Source organism: Euleptes europaea, chromosome 1 (assembly GCF_029931775.1).
Source record: "Euleptes europaea isolate rEulEur1 chromosome 1, rEulEur1.hap1, whole genome shotgun sequence".
Lineage (NCBI taxonomy): Eukaryota > Metazoa > Chordata > Lepidosauria > Squamata > Sphaerodactylidae > Euleptes > Euleptes europaea.
Window position 1 is genome coordinate 161207418 of NC_079312.1, and position 14946 is coordinate 161222363.

General features: G+C 46.4%; 1 protein-coding gene across 1 annotated transcript; it reads left to right on the forward strand.

Moving 5' to 3' along the window:
- Positions 1-2935: 2935 nt before the first annotated feature.
- Positions 2936-14326, forward strand: LOC130493289 (aquaporin-5-like). Its single transcript, XM_056867000.1, has 4 exons — positions 2936-3318; positions 9070-9234; positions 10968-11051; positions 14153-14326. Exons 1-4 carry the CDS (start codon positions 2956-2958, stop codon positions 14324-14326), a joined length of 786 nt encoding a protein of 261 aa, XP_056722978.1. The 5' UTR covers positions 2936-2955.
- Positions 14327-14946: the final 620 nt, after the last annotated feature.

The window sequence follows — 14946 nt, forward strand, 5'->3', positions numbered from 1 at the left end:
TGGGTGACCTTGGGCCAGTCACACACTCTCAGCTCAACCCTGGCAAGTATTTGTATGGAGACCTCCAAGGAATACCAGGGGTGTGACGCAGAGGCAGGCAATGGCAAACCACCTCTGAACATCTCTTGCCTTGAAAACCCCACCAGAGTCGCCATAAGTCAGCTGTGACTTGACGGAAAAACACATATGCACTACAACCCATTATGATGCCTTGGCTGTGCAACTGGGAAACCAACAAGCTTCAATCCGCATTCAGCCATTAAGTTTGGAGCCAGAGCTTCTGTCTTTCAACCTCAGTTCCTTATTTTGGACAGGGACATTGTCAGAACAGATAATGCTCCTGACTATACAGAAGTATTAGAAGCCAGAAGCCAAAGGTTGACATTTGACACACACAAAGAATGGACTGATTTCTTCAGTTCCTCTCGCAGCACACAGATTTTTGTTCCTCATTTCCCCCTTAAAATCACAAGGGTGAAAGCAGATGCCACAATAGGAAAAATACTCCTGTTGGTAGGGTTGCCAGGTCCCTCTTCGCCACCAGTGGGAGGTTTTTGGGGCAGAGCCTGAGGAGGGCAGGGTTTGGGGAGGGGAGGGACTTCCGTGCCATAGGGTCCAATGGCCAAAGCAGCCATTTTCTCCAGGGGAACTGGTCTCTATGGGCTGGAGATCAGTTGTAATAGCAGGAGATCTCCAGGAAATCAGTTGTAATAGCAGGAGATCTCCAGCTACTACCTGGAGGTTGGCAACCCTACCTGTCAGGGGTCTAGGGCTAGCAACTCGATGCCCCTTTTGTTCATAGTCCATATGTCTCAAAATCTCCTTTAGGATCTGCAGTCCTATTGCCAAACAGGCCAGCATGGTTAGAGAGGGGTTAGATGTTGGACTGGGAGGCCCACGTTCAAATCCCCATTCTGCCATGGATACATGCTAGGTGACCTTGAGTTAGCCATTCTCGCAGCCTAGCTTCCCTCACAGGGTTGTTATGAGGATAAAATGGAGGAAGGAAGAAAAATGTTGTAAGCTACTTTGGGGCCCCATTAGGGAGAAAAGCGAGGTATACATATCTGAATTTTAAAAAATTGCACCAGCCCTACTTTCTCCTAGGCTCCTCCTGGGCTTTATTCATAGCCACAACCGTTTCCTTAAGTTGCTGCTTTTAATCCATTGACCACTTTGTCCCATTCCTTTAGCCAACGCATTTCCTGACCAGCCTCTCTGTTTAGAGTTATCAATTCCAGGTCGGAAAGTTCCTGGAGATTTGGGGGAGAGCCTGGGGAGGACTGCGTTTGGGGAGGGATAGGGTTGCCAGGTCCCTCTTCGCCACGGGCGGGAGGTTTTTGGGGTGGAGCCTGAGGAGGGTGGGGTTTGGAGAGGGCAGGGACTTCAATGCCATAGAGTCCAATTGCCCAAGCGGCCATTTTCTCCAGGTGAACTGATCTCTATAGACTGGAGATCAGTTGTAACAGCAGGAGATCTCCTGCCATCACCTGGAGGTTGGCAACCCTAGGGAGGGCAGAGACTTCAACAAGGATGTGATGCCATGGAGTCCACCCTGCAAAGCAGCCATTTCCTTGAGGGGAACTGATCTCTGTAGTTTGTAGAACAGTGTTGAAAAGTAGCTTCATTCTGGCCCTGCTCAGAATAGACATTGAATTTAAGGCCCGTGTGGCTACACTGGCAAGACATTCAAGGAATTTAGAAGGACTTCAGGAATTCAACATTTCTCAGGTCTTTTTTGTAACCCTTAATATCTGCAGAGTCCTACTCCAAAATCCCCCCGGGCCCCTATTCATGCACCCTCTCGTGATGTGCTTGGTTTCTTAAAGCAAAGAGAGCAATATTATGGATCCCTCTAGATGGGTAATTTGCAAGTGCACCCACCTCATTTGCAAAAGTCCCCTACAGTCTAAAAAGGAGGTTATTCATAGATATTGGCTGATAAAACAAGTAAAGAACAAATGCTTCAGAAACCTTCTGAGGTTGTTCAGCTATTAGCAGAACTGGAAGTTATTTGAATCTGAGGCAACAGAAACAGTTGGTTCACTGTAGGCCACAAAGTTTCTGCTGCTTCATACTTTATGCCTATTTGCAAACAACAAGGGGTCTTGTGCTAATCTTTTGGGCCTCTCTTGCATTAAAACAGGACTGCATTTGGCAGCCACATGCTGACTGACAAGTTACTCATAACCATACTGGGCGAAACCACACGGTCGCTTTAGCATCCTTTATTCCCTGTTTCAGCCAGGATTCAGCCAGGATCGAACGCATGCGTTTCGCCGAACGTGCGATCGATCCTGGCTGAATCCGGGAATAAAGGAGGCTAAAGCGACCATGCGTTTTCGCCCAATGAGTCCTAGTTTTTAATAAACCCCCAGGAAACTGTCTGGTTCACCAAGGCATATAATCCATAATCTCAAAGACATGAGCCAAACCTTGGCATACCAGAGAATCCAGTTTTGCGGAACTGGCCACAAATATTGTCAGATTACTTTCACCCAAGGAGGGTGGAAAAACATAATAAATATGCCAGTGCTATAAAATGTTTTTTGATGCCTGTCGCTACAAATCAAAAATTTCCTTAAAAAAACAAAAAAAAACAATCGCAGAGTAAATAGGCAAGGTGCCATTTTCTATGTCGTTATGCAATACTGTGGTTATCTAATGACCGTAGGGACATTCAATAGGGCCCCCATTGTCTGAAGGAGAAAAGAAGAATATCAGTACCAGCCTATGACAGAAGAAGGTGTAGATGTAGCTTGAAGATGGAAAGTTTCCAAATTCCACAGGATCAGGTGGGGAGGGTGGAGGACTGGCAAGCGTCTTGGCTCCACCCACAAAAGCTTTTCTTGCTGCACCTGTAGACATATATATATAGATCTGTTTGGCCCCGCATTTCCACAGCAGCCTCTTAGCATCCATCATCACTACTCTTCCACCTGCCACAGCCTGAACATGAGGAAAGAAATCTGCACCATCGCTTTTGCCAGAGCTGTCTTCACCGAGTTCTTAGCCACCTTGATTTTTGTCTTCTTCGGCTTAGGCTCCGCCCTGAAATGGCCTTCAGCCTTGCCCTCCGTCCTCCAGATCGCCATGGCTTTCGGCTTGGCCATCGGCACCATGGCGCAGACCTTTGGCCACATCAGCGGCGGCCACATGAACCCGGCAGTGACAATTGCCTTCTTCGTCGGCAACCAGATCTCTTTCCTCCGGACTCTGTTCTACATTGTGGCCCAGCTGGTGGGGGGCATTGCCGGAGCGGGCATCCTTTACGGAGTGACGCCCGCTAGCGTCCGTGGCAACCTGTCAGCCAACGGGGTAAGTGCTCTCTGCTGCTGGGAAGGTGATTTGCTCCGTGGATAGTGTGATAGTTTAGAGGTTTGCAAGAGATCCTCAGGCAAGCCAACATGCTCAGGAAGGGAAATTGCATCTCAGCAGAGGCTCGAAAGTCAGAGGCTGCCACTCTGTCCTTTGGAAAGCTCGCAGCACAGGAGATTCCACCTACATGCTGCACCGCAAGAGTGAGAGGGACGTGTGCTCTAATGATACACCAGGCAGTTGGCTGGCTTGACAGGATAACTCTGCAGAGTAATTTACAAGGCGGGTTTTCTTCCCCAGGCTTCTCATATCCTAAGGGGGTGAGTGAGTCACTAGAAGGAGAGAGAGAGACAAAAAGCAAGAAGTTCTTTAACTCCAGCTTTGCCACCTGGAAGAGGAGCAAAAACAAAAGTTATAGTAGGGTGTTGGTATATGGAAATTGGTTTCTTTCTTTCTTCCTCTTTGGGGTGGGAAATAGGATCACTTGGACTCTCTGAAAACGGTTGAGATTTTGATGTCTAATATTTGTAGGTCTGCTTGGACAGTCTTGGACAGGTAGTTCATCGCTGAAAATGGAGGCTGAGATGGAAAAGCTGGTGTGCAGGGTGTGGCACAGGCAGAGATGCTGTTCAGTAGGGTTGCCAACCTCCAGGTGGTGGCTGGAGATATCCTGCTATTACAACTGATCTCCAGCCAATAGAGATCAGTTCCCCTGGAGAAAATGGCTGATTTGTCAGTTGGATTCTATGGCATTGAAGACCCTCTCCTCTCCAGACCCTGCTCCCCTCAAGCTCCACCCCAAACATCTCCAGGTATTTCCCAACCCGGAGCTCGCAACTCTACAGTTCAGGCTGTCCCATAGGGTTGCCACCTCCAGGTTGGGAAATACCTGAAGATTTGGGGGGCAGAGCCTGAGGAAGGTGTGGGGAGCCTGAGGTGTGGGGAGGGGAGTGACTTCAATGCCACAGAGTCCAATTGCAATAACGGCCATTTTCTCCAGGGGAACTGATCTGTATTGGATGGAGATCAGTTGTAACAGCAGGAGGTCTCCAGCTAGTAGCTAGAGGTTTGCAACCCTACTCTCCCATTCCCACCACTTCCCACCACACCTCCCTCAACACGTCTTGGAGGTCAGGGGATGCTCTGGTGCAGTGTTTAATATTAATAAATGTGTTGTGGAAGGGAGCACTGCACAAGTACACAATCCCCCCCCAAAAAAAATTAAGGCTGCCAGGGGATAGGGTTGTCAGCAGGTTAGGAAACTCCTAGAGATTTGCGGGTAGAGCTTGGGGAGGACAGGGACCTCAGTGGGTTACAATGCCACCCTCTGAAGCATCCATTTTCTTCAGGGGGACTGTTCTATGTAGTTTGGAGATGAATCATAATTCCAGGAGATCCCCAGGCCTCAGTTGTAGGGTTGCTAACCTCCAAATGGTGTCTGGAGACCTCCTGCTATTATAACTGATCTCCAGCCGATAGAGATCAGTTCCCCTGGAGAAAATAGCCGCTTTGGCAATTGGACTCTATGGCTCTGAAGTCCCTCCCCTCTCCAAACCCTCTCTTCAGGCTCCGCCCCAAACCCCCCCCCCCCCCGCCGGTGGCAAAGAGGGACATGGCAACCCTACTCAGCTGGAGGATGGCATCCTTACCTAAAACCCAAGAAGGGCTTTCTGTGTGTAAGGCCTAGACATCATTTCTGTGGGCACAGTACAAAATTTTAACACTCCAGATCTTATCCCAAATGTCCACTCTTACGAGTCATGAAAGAAAACTTTCTGTTTTATTTCTGAAATGTTGTAAATAGACCAAATCTTGATGATGGGCTTGCAGGGCCAGGGAGGTCTAGTCTTGTTCTCCCACTCTTGGTATTCTGGCAGGCTCTGTGCATGACTACAAGCCCCTTTTGAGTCTAGCTAGAGGCCGCAATCCAATACAGAGTTAAAAGCACTTAAGACGGTTGATTAAATAAGGCTTTAGTGCACTTAGGTCTCGGCTGGATAGTGGCCAAAGTCTATAAACGAAGTTTAGGAGCCAAATTATACCTGGGGTGGAAAAAAAATCAGGAGAATCTAGTTAAGCCAGTATGAGGGTGATGCTGGTAGAGCAATACAATGGACATTTAGAAAACCCTTTGGATCAGCAAGGAAAACAGCTGGAAGTTCAAAATGTCCACAGTAATACTTGCTTATGGATTTGTGGCAAATGAGATGCCAGGAATCATGTCTTAGACCTCTGTTATGCAGCACCCCTCTCAGCCCCTGAGGCTATGGCTAAGGATTTGGTTTATATCCCTTCCCTTCCTACATTTTCCCTGACCCAGATTTTTAGCTAGCTTGCGAGGGGGTGCACAGACCATAAAAGTGGCTTGAGATGTTTCCTGTGGGGATTTAAAATTCCTTGGGAGCCTCTCTTTGACCATTTCTAGCTGATAGCTATTCCTGTAGAAAAGGAAACAAGGCAGAGGAATTTGTAATGCAAATAAGCCTTCTGTGTTGCTACATCTGCATGATAAACCTAATCTGAAACAAGAAGACAAGGCCAGAGAGCTTGTGTGTGTGTGTTAAGTGCCTTCAAGTTGCTTCCGACTCATGGCGACCCTATAAATCAAAGTCCTCCAAAATGTCCTATCTTTGACAGCCTTGCTCAGGTCTTGCAAATTGAGGGCCGTGGCTTCCTTTATAGCACTGGTTCCCAACCAGGGGTCCGTGGACCCCCAGGGGTCCGCGAGAACTAAATTAAGGTCAGCGAAACAAAGTTATAAACCCATAATAAATTAATATTTTCAATTAAAAATTCTCTATTATAAAAATATATATTCAAATATTATTCTAAGCTTAATGTTTAACTAACAGCTATGATTAAAGTTTATTTTCAAATTCTCAGAGTTTTTATTTTGAACCTTGGGGTCCCTGCACCGAACAAAAAGGTCCTAGTGGTCCCTGGTCAAAAAAAGGTTGGGAACCACTGCTTTATAGAGTCAATCCATCTCTTGTTGGGTGAGTCTTCCTCTTTTCCTGCTGCCCTCAACTTTTCCTAGCGTGACTGTCTTTTCTAGTGACTCTTGCCTTCTCATAATGTGACCAAAATACAATAGCCTCAGTTTAGTCATTTTAGCTTCTAGCGTCAGTTCAGGCTTGATTTGATCTATAACCCACTGATTTGTTTTTTGGCAGTCCACGGTATCCCTAACCCTCTCCTCCAACACCACATTTCAAAGGAGTCTACTTTCTTCCACAGAGCTTACAGTCTGATTTTTGTTAAAGTAAAGGTCTTGAATAGCTAGATCCCAAATGATTATGGTTCTTTCCTACCATATTTTTGCACTAAATATAAGCTCAAGACCCATAGGTCTTAGGTCTCCATTGGGTGCTCCCTAAATCTGCTCCAAATACTTACAAATTCCCTGGCTTCTCCAGGGCACTGTTACTCAGCTTCATTGCTTTAAAGGCAATTTGGAGCAGGTACAGTGTTAGCAAAGAACAGCCATTTCAGGACTGAGCTGTGGCTGTTAATGTACTGGACTAGTAGGGTTGCCAACCTCCAGGTACTAGCTAGAGGTCTCCTGCTATTCCAACTGATTTCAAGCCGACAGAGATCAGTTCACCTGGAGAAAATGGCCGCTTTGGCGATTGGGCTCTGTGGCATTGAAGTCCCTCCCCTCCCCAAACCATCCTCAAAGGACAAGAAGGTGATAGAAAGGTGATAGATAGAACATGCCTTGACCGGAATGTCCCAGATTGGCCAAGTACTTGATTAGTACTTGGATGTGAATCCACAGAGGGAGTTCCGGGCTGCCTCTGTTCATCTCTTGCCTTGAAAACCCTATGGGGTTGCCATAGGGTTTCCAGCCTCCAGGTGGTGGCTGGAGATCTGCTATTACGATTGATCTCCAGCCGATAGAGATCAGTTCCCCTGGAGAAAATGGCCACTTTGGCAATTGGACTCTATGGCATTGAAGTCCCTCCCCTCCCCAAACCCCATCTTCCTCAGACTCTGCTCAATAATCTCCAGGTATTTCCCAACCCGGAGTTAGAAACCTTAGGTTGCCATAAGTTCTCAGTGACTTGGCAGCACTTTTCATATTTTCATTAAATAGATGGCCAGGAATCCTGGAGGGTTTTTTTCTCTCTCTTTTTTTGCCATCTTCTGGCCATGGAGTAGGGGTCACTAGGGGTGTGGGGGGAGGTAGTTGTGAATTCCCTGCATTGTGCAGGGGGTTGGACTAGATGGCCATGGTGGTCCCTTCCAACTCTATGATTCTATGATAGCTATGTGATATTGTTGGCCAAAAAGAGAGATAAATGCAGAGAGCAAAAGGGACAGAGAGACAGACTTTTGCAGTAGTCAGTCTGAGCCTCTTCTGTTACATAAGGGCAGGGAGATGTTCCCTTGTCTTGATCCAATCAGCTTAAAAATGGAACTGTTTCTTTACTATGAAGAACAGCACCCTCACCAAGCTTAGAAGTGCCCAAGGGTGCTAGAAAATGCGGGTCCCTACCTCAAAGGCTTGGAATGTAATGACAAGCCCTGAAGGCTTCTGCACGTTTTCAAACAGCATTTTTTAATTAGCATCCACCTTTGAGTATGTTTATCTAGTTGGAAGAAGGTTACCCTTGAGGTCAGTGGGCGTCACTGCCAGACCAAGGTGTGTGGGACTTAGGGTGGCCAGGTCTGGGCTGGGAAAAACCTGGAGATTTTGGGGGGTTCAGCCTGAGGAGGGCAGGGTTTGGAGAGGGGAGGGGAGGGACTTCAGTGGGGCATATTGCCATAGAGGCCAACTTCCAAAACAGCCATTTTCTCCAGGTGAACTGAGAGCTATCACCTGGAGATCAGTTGCCATAGTGGGAGATCTCCAGCCACCACCTGGAGGTTATTGTAAATACTATAATCTGGAAGTGTACTGATATATAGCTAGTAAATCCCTAAGGAAATAATCTCAGTACACAGCCACTAATCATTTTAACATATGCAAATTTACTTATATATTATATCACAATATGCACGTAATGTATGCGTAACACTCTTTTCAATAAAGTTCTGAGCTGCAAATAGCCTAAACATGACCGCGATTGAAAACGATCTTGATTTATACTGCCTGATTTGTCGCAAATTTCAATACATCTGGAAAGACTTTGTGGACCCTTCTGCTGGTTGTAAGAATTATTCCCCCGGGGGTTTGTATGATCTGAAATGTTTGTAATATTTAGAAGAGAATTGTGCAGTTGTACAAGTGTTAAAGCCTATTATTTTCATCACGTTTAGGCTATTTGCAGCTCAGAACTTTATTGAAAAGAGTGTTACGCATACATTACGTGCATATTGTGATATAATATATAAGTAAATTTGCATATGTTAAAACGATTAGTGGCTGTGTACTGAGATTATTTCCTTAGGGATTTACTACCACCTGGAGGTTGGCAACCCTACTTCAATGCCATGGAGTCCACCTTCCAAAGCAGCCATTTTCTCTAGGTGAGCTGATCTTTGTCGCCTGGAGATCAGTTGTAATAGCAGGAGATCTCCAGGTACCACCTGGAGGTTGGCTAAATCTCCTGTTATCACACAGTATTTCAACACGCAGCCACAAAAATTCAAAAGGAATTTTTGTGGCTGCATGTTGAAATACTGTGTGATAACAGGAGATTTAGCCAGCTATTATATGCAACACGCCCTTGCTTAATAGTACCACCTGGAGGTTGGCAACCCTAGTGGGAGCATACCCTAAGCCTCCTTGCTTTCTCGTCTTCACAGCTCAGCAACAACACAACCGCAGGCCAGGCCGTGGTGGTGGAGATCATCCTCACTTTCCAGCTTGTTATGTGCATTTTTGCCTCGACTGACAGCCGCCGACGTGACAACGTAGGCTCTCCAGCCCTGTCTATCGGACTGTCCGTCACCTTGGGTCACCTGCTTGGGGTGAGTGTTTCATTATTGTTTCTCTCTTCCACCCACAGCTTTTTAGTTTGTTTGTGCAGAAACGAAAGACAAAAGGGAGGAGGAACATGAAAGATCGTGATGTCATAGGGCCGGTTCATACATCCCAGCAGCCTGATGTGCTCACTTTGAGAGCTGCTCTCACACTCACCACTGGACGGACCTTGTGCACAGGGGGAGGTGGAATATGAACAATCAAGATGTTATAAGGCTGATTCATACCTCACACATTGGAGGAAAGGGCCATGGCTCAGTGGTAGACCGCCTGCTTTGCATGCACTTTCCCAGGTCCAATTCCTGAGGTTCACAGTTGGGGGAAAAGGGCCAGACAGTAGGTAATGTAGAAAACCTCTGATACTGGAGAGCATGCTGGCCTTGATAGACCAAAGGAAGGAGAAGGCAGGTGCAGGAGTAGGGGCAGGCTGGCTGGCTAACTTGCAGGGAAAGTTCCCAGTGGGCTAGGGTTGCTAGGTCCCTCTTCACCACCGGCGGGAGGTTTGTGGGGTGGGGCCTGAGGAGGGCAGGGTTTGGGGAGGGGAGGGCCTTCAATGCCCTAGAGTCCAGTTGCCAAAGCGGCCATTTCCTCCAGGGGAACTGATCTCGATCGGCTGGAGATCAGTTGTAATAGCAGGAGATCTCCAGCTAGTACCTGGAGGTTGGCAACCCTATGGAGGGCCATCCTTTTAGCGGGCTGCTGGCTACCAGAAACAAGTCAGAATTATGATATCGGTGCAAAGAGCAGCTACATGAATTTTACAGAACCATCACTGAGCAGGGCATTCTGGTAACAGTCACATTTGGTTGGTTATGCAGAGTAAATAATCACAGACGCTGATGTTAGCTTAACCTTAAAGATTTATTCCTTAGCTAGCAGACTAGATATAACTCCTACACAATGGAAAAGCTAAATCAACTGAACTAGATGTAACACAACCTCAGTGAACCTCCCCCCTTCTAGAATCAACTGCTTTACTCAGCAACCTCTTGGCTACATGTATATCTAGTATTTTACTACCAAAGAAGCAGTTAACTCTCTCATGACTGTGGATTAGGGTTGCCAGGTCACTCTTTGCCACCGTTTTTGGGGTGGCGGGGTTTGGGGAGGGAATTCAATGCCATAGAGTCCAATTCCCAAAGCAGCCATTTTCTTCAAGTGAACTGATCTCTGTCAGCTGGAGATCAGTTGGAATAGCAGGAGATCTTCAGCTAGTACTGGGAGGTTGGCAACCCTACTGTGGATGCTGAGACTTCCATATCCCAGCACATTCCTAAGGCAACTTAGGGTTTGTTAGATCAATTGGTGTTGGCAGATAAGGAGGCTGCTGAAAGGGGGTTGGGAGCCAATACTACAACCTTTCAAGCCAGTGCTCCTAATCTAGACTAGGATAAAGTGTGGTAAAAAGCCAGAGATAGCAACACTGAAATACTTGATCTAAGTAGTACCTCACCCTTGATGTGTGCTTTCAGCCCTCTTAGCGTGTCCCTTGATAATGTCATTGGGGGAAGCATCCATCAGAAAATGTCTTGGTTTGCTTCCAGCAAAAATTTGCTCCAGGTTTATACCTATGAGCATCAACCAGAACTCTTTCCAAGATAACACCACAAATATGCAGAAGGAAACAGAGGTTATAGTGAACTGATAGATGGGTGGAGGGGGGACAATAATGAATTTACAGGAAGTATTAAAATGTCTAACACTGTCCTTCCCTTCATAGATCTATTTCACTGGCTGCTCTATGAATCCAGCCAGGTCATTTGCTCCTGCTGTTGTCACGGGCCGATTCACCTCTGTTCAATGGGTAAGATATTGACTGTTTATCTTAACTAGATCACAACTGTAGAAAATACATGTCATATGATTCCACCATCCATTGTTACACAGCCAACATTTTGTGAAGGCAAGAACAAACTCCAAACAGACAACAAAAGAAGTGGTTTATGGTGCAATCATATGCAGAATTACTCCAATCTAAACCTATTAGGCCCTGACCTGGATGGCCCAGGCTAGCCTGATCTTGTCAGATCTCAGAAGGTAAGCAGGGTCAGCCCTAGTTAGTATTTGGATGGGAGGTCATCAAGGAAATTCAGGGGGCAAACCACCTCAGAACCTCTCTTGCCTTGAAAGCCCTACAGGGTTGCCATAAATCAGCGGCAACCTGACGGTATTTTGTACCACCAAACAAATAAAGCATTGTGCAACATGCTGTTGTAGAGTGTTAGACAGATACATCTACAATGCTAGGATAGCAGAAGTGGTAATGGGACCCAGATAAGGGCTACTGTACTATGTACTGGGGAACCAGTGTGGTGTAGTGGTTAAGAGCGGTGGACTCTAATGTGGAGAAACGGCTTTGATGCCCCACTCCTCCTCCACATGAGCTGCGGACTCTAATCTGGTGAACCGGATTGGTTTCCCCACTCCCACACATGAAGCCTGCTGGGTGACCTTGGGCTAGTCAGAGTTCTCTTAGAGCTCTCTCAGCCTCACCTACCTCACAGGGTGTCTGTTGTGAGGAGGGGAAGGGAAGGAGATTGTAAACTGGTTTGATTCTCCTTGAACAGTAGAGAAAGTTGGCATATAAAAACCATCTCCTCTCTTCCTCTTCAACTCTATCACCCTTGAATCTGAGGTGTTCACAATGGTCACTGGAGAACCAAGACATCAGTGAACTAGTTTGGTGTATGATTGTTCAACTAGGAAAGCAACACCTGAGTTCAAATCCACACTCTGTCATGAGACACTCACTGGCAGTGCACTCCTAAACAGAATTATACTCTTCCAAGCCTCTTGAAGTCTTCAACTGACTTAGAAAGGTGTGATGCTGTTTCTGATTGCACTAAAAGTGACCAGATTGCACTAAAAGTGACCACTTGTCATAGTTGTTATGAGGAAGTGCGGATTCATGTATCTATGAATCCTTCTTCCGAGAACTGTTCTGGTTTCCCTCAGAATCTTTTAACCCAAGCAGTAACTTCCAAATTCGCCAAGAAAGTGCTTTTTAAAAAACTTGTAGGCAACCTAGGGATGTACTGACTATCCTTTGAGAAAGTTTTTTTTTAAATTGTTATTAGATCTCTTTGCTTCCCTTGTTGTTTCTCTAAAGTTCTGGTCACCACACCTAAAAAGGGATATTGCAAAGCTTGAGAAGGGGCAGAAAAGAGCAACCATAATGATCAGGGGGCTAGAGCAACTACCCTATGAGGAGCTGTTAAAACGCTTAGGGATGTTTAGCTTGGAAAGAAGACGGTTAAGGGGAGACATGATAGAGGTCTATAAAATTATGCATGGCATGGAGAGAGTGGACAGGGAGAAGCTTTTCTCCCTCACTCATAATACTAGAACGTGGGGTCATCTGCTGAAGCTGGAGGATGACAGATTCAAAACAGATAAAAGGAAGTATTTATTCACACAACGCATAGTTAAATTGTGCAACTCCCTGCCCCAGGATGTGGTGATGGCTGCCAATTTGGAAGGCTTTAGGAGGGAAGTAGACATGTTAATGGAGGATAATGCTATCAGGACTACTAGTCAAAATGAATACTAGTCACTCAGGATGCATGCCTATTCTCTCCAGGATCAGAGGAGCATGCCTATTATATGAAGTGTTGTGGAACACAGGCAGGACAATGCTGCTGCAGTCGTCTGGTTTGTGGGCTTCCTAGAGGCACCTGGTTGGCCTCTGTGTGAACAGACTGCTGGACTTGCTGGGCCTTGGTCTGATCCAGCAGGGCTTTTCTTATGTTATGTTCTTAAAGTTTTGGCTGAGCAGGATCACTCAAATGCATCTCAAAAAATTTTATTTCGCCAATGTCTGTTTAATCTCGGAATCTGGTTTCATAACTGCCCACTCCTGTTTCAGAACTTAATCAGATCAGCTGAAAGAGAAGGAATTGTTTTCATGCTACCCCAAATTACCTGCTGGCCATACGCATGGTGGGCCTTGTTGTAAGACATTAGCACAAGTCAGAAGCCCAGTCACATCGCAATCTTTGACACGAACACAAATTCCGGGGGAATTTAGCTCATTCAGATTCCTTTGATTCCATCGTGATCAGATTCCTTTGATGACAACCTGCTCAGATCAGATCGCCTCGATGTTCATCTAAAACCCAGCACCATACCAAGCAGGTCTGGCAGTAACCACAAGTGCTACAGCAATGGTTGCCAACCTTTTCAGTACAGTGACCCACAAGTCCAAATTTACTTGGTATGGTGACTAGGGTTGCCAACCTCCAGGTACTGGCTGGAGATCTGCTATTACAACTGATCTCCAGCTGACAGAGATCAGTTCACCTGGAGAAAAGGGTGGCTTTGGCAACTGGACTCTATGGCATTGAAGCCCCTCCCCTCCCCAAACCTCAGGCTCTGCCCCAAAAATCTTCAGGTATTTCCTAACCCGGGGCTGGCAACTGTTAATGGTCACCCATCCAGGGCTGGTCCAAGGGTTTTTGGAGCTCTATGCAGACTATGATTCTGACACCCATCTAGTTCAGTATTCCATTTTCTACAGTGGCTTTGGAGACACTAACCAACATCGCACAAAGGATGCCGCTGCCCCCACAATGAACCCCAAGCAAGCGGCATTCCAAAGTACACAGCCTTTGCATATGGAGGTTACATCCCAGCCTTTGACCACCCTCTCCTTCTCCATTACTCCCTCTAATTCCCTGTGGGGGGAAAAACACATTTAGGTCCCTAAACACATGTTGGGAAACACTGTGCTACAGGCTCGGGTCTTTGTAGCTTGTTGCTGTTTTGGCTCAGTCCAAGAATTAAATCATGGGCAGACACCAAAAGTACCTAAGTAGTAAGTCTCAACTGATAATCCCAAATTTGATTCCCCCCCCCTTTTGACTGCATCTTTGAAAATGTCTTAACCCTTTCCTTGACTTTTCTCAGGTCTTTTGGGTGGGACCCATCTGTGGTGGTATCCTGGCTTCTTTGATTTACAACTACCTGCTGCAGCCCCACGCAATGAATATGTCTACGAGAGTGGCAATTGTGAAGGGCACTTACGAGTCAGAAGAAGAGTGGGAGGAGAAGGAGAAGAGCATGGAAATGTCCTCCCCCTAATTGAAAGAGATCCAGACAGGAAGAGAAAAGTGTCAAATCCAACACTCCTGATGCCAAACAAACACTGACTGTGTGCCGCATAATCCAAAGAACAAGTCACTTCTGCTGGTGCCAAGGGGTTGAAGAGGGAATGGGGACCGGCTTTATTTTGTGTATATAACCATCCTGAATGTGTGGTTGCCTCCATCTGTGAACGCAGAGCAAAAACCGACACATAAGAAGGGGCTGTTCCAACAAGTCTCCTTTCAGAAATGATGCATTCCAACAGCAACACCAAACAAGGATGGTTGTTTACCTCTTGGGACTGGCAAAAGAGTGGGAGTGTTTCAGAACTGTGTCTAAGCTGGGATCTTAGCATTTGCAATTGCATGGGGTTTTTTGGTAACTCTCCTATTTGTGTTTGATTTTCTGGTGGGCCTGAGCACAAATCGTCTGAGAACTTTCAGACGATACCCTGGGCTTTCAGGGATTGGGAGTAAGGCAGCCTGAGTTTCCTACGCTTGGTCCTATCTCATATACATAATAATGCTTGACATTTAACCCATCCTCTATTTTACATACTGCATAGATACTAATCCTGACCTGAATAGCCCCAGCCTGGTCTGATCTCCTCAGATCTC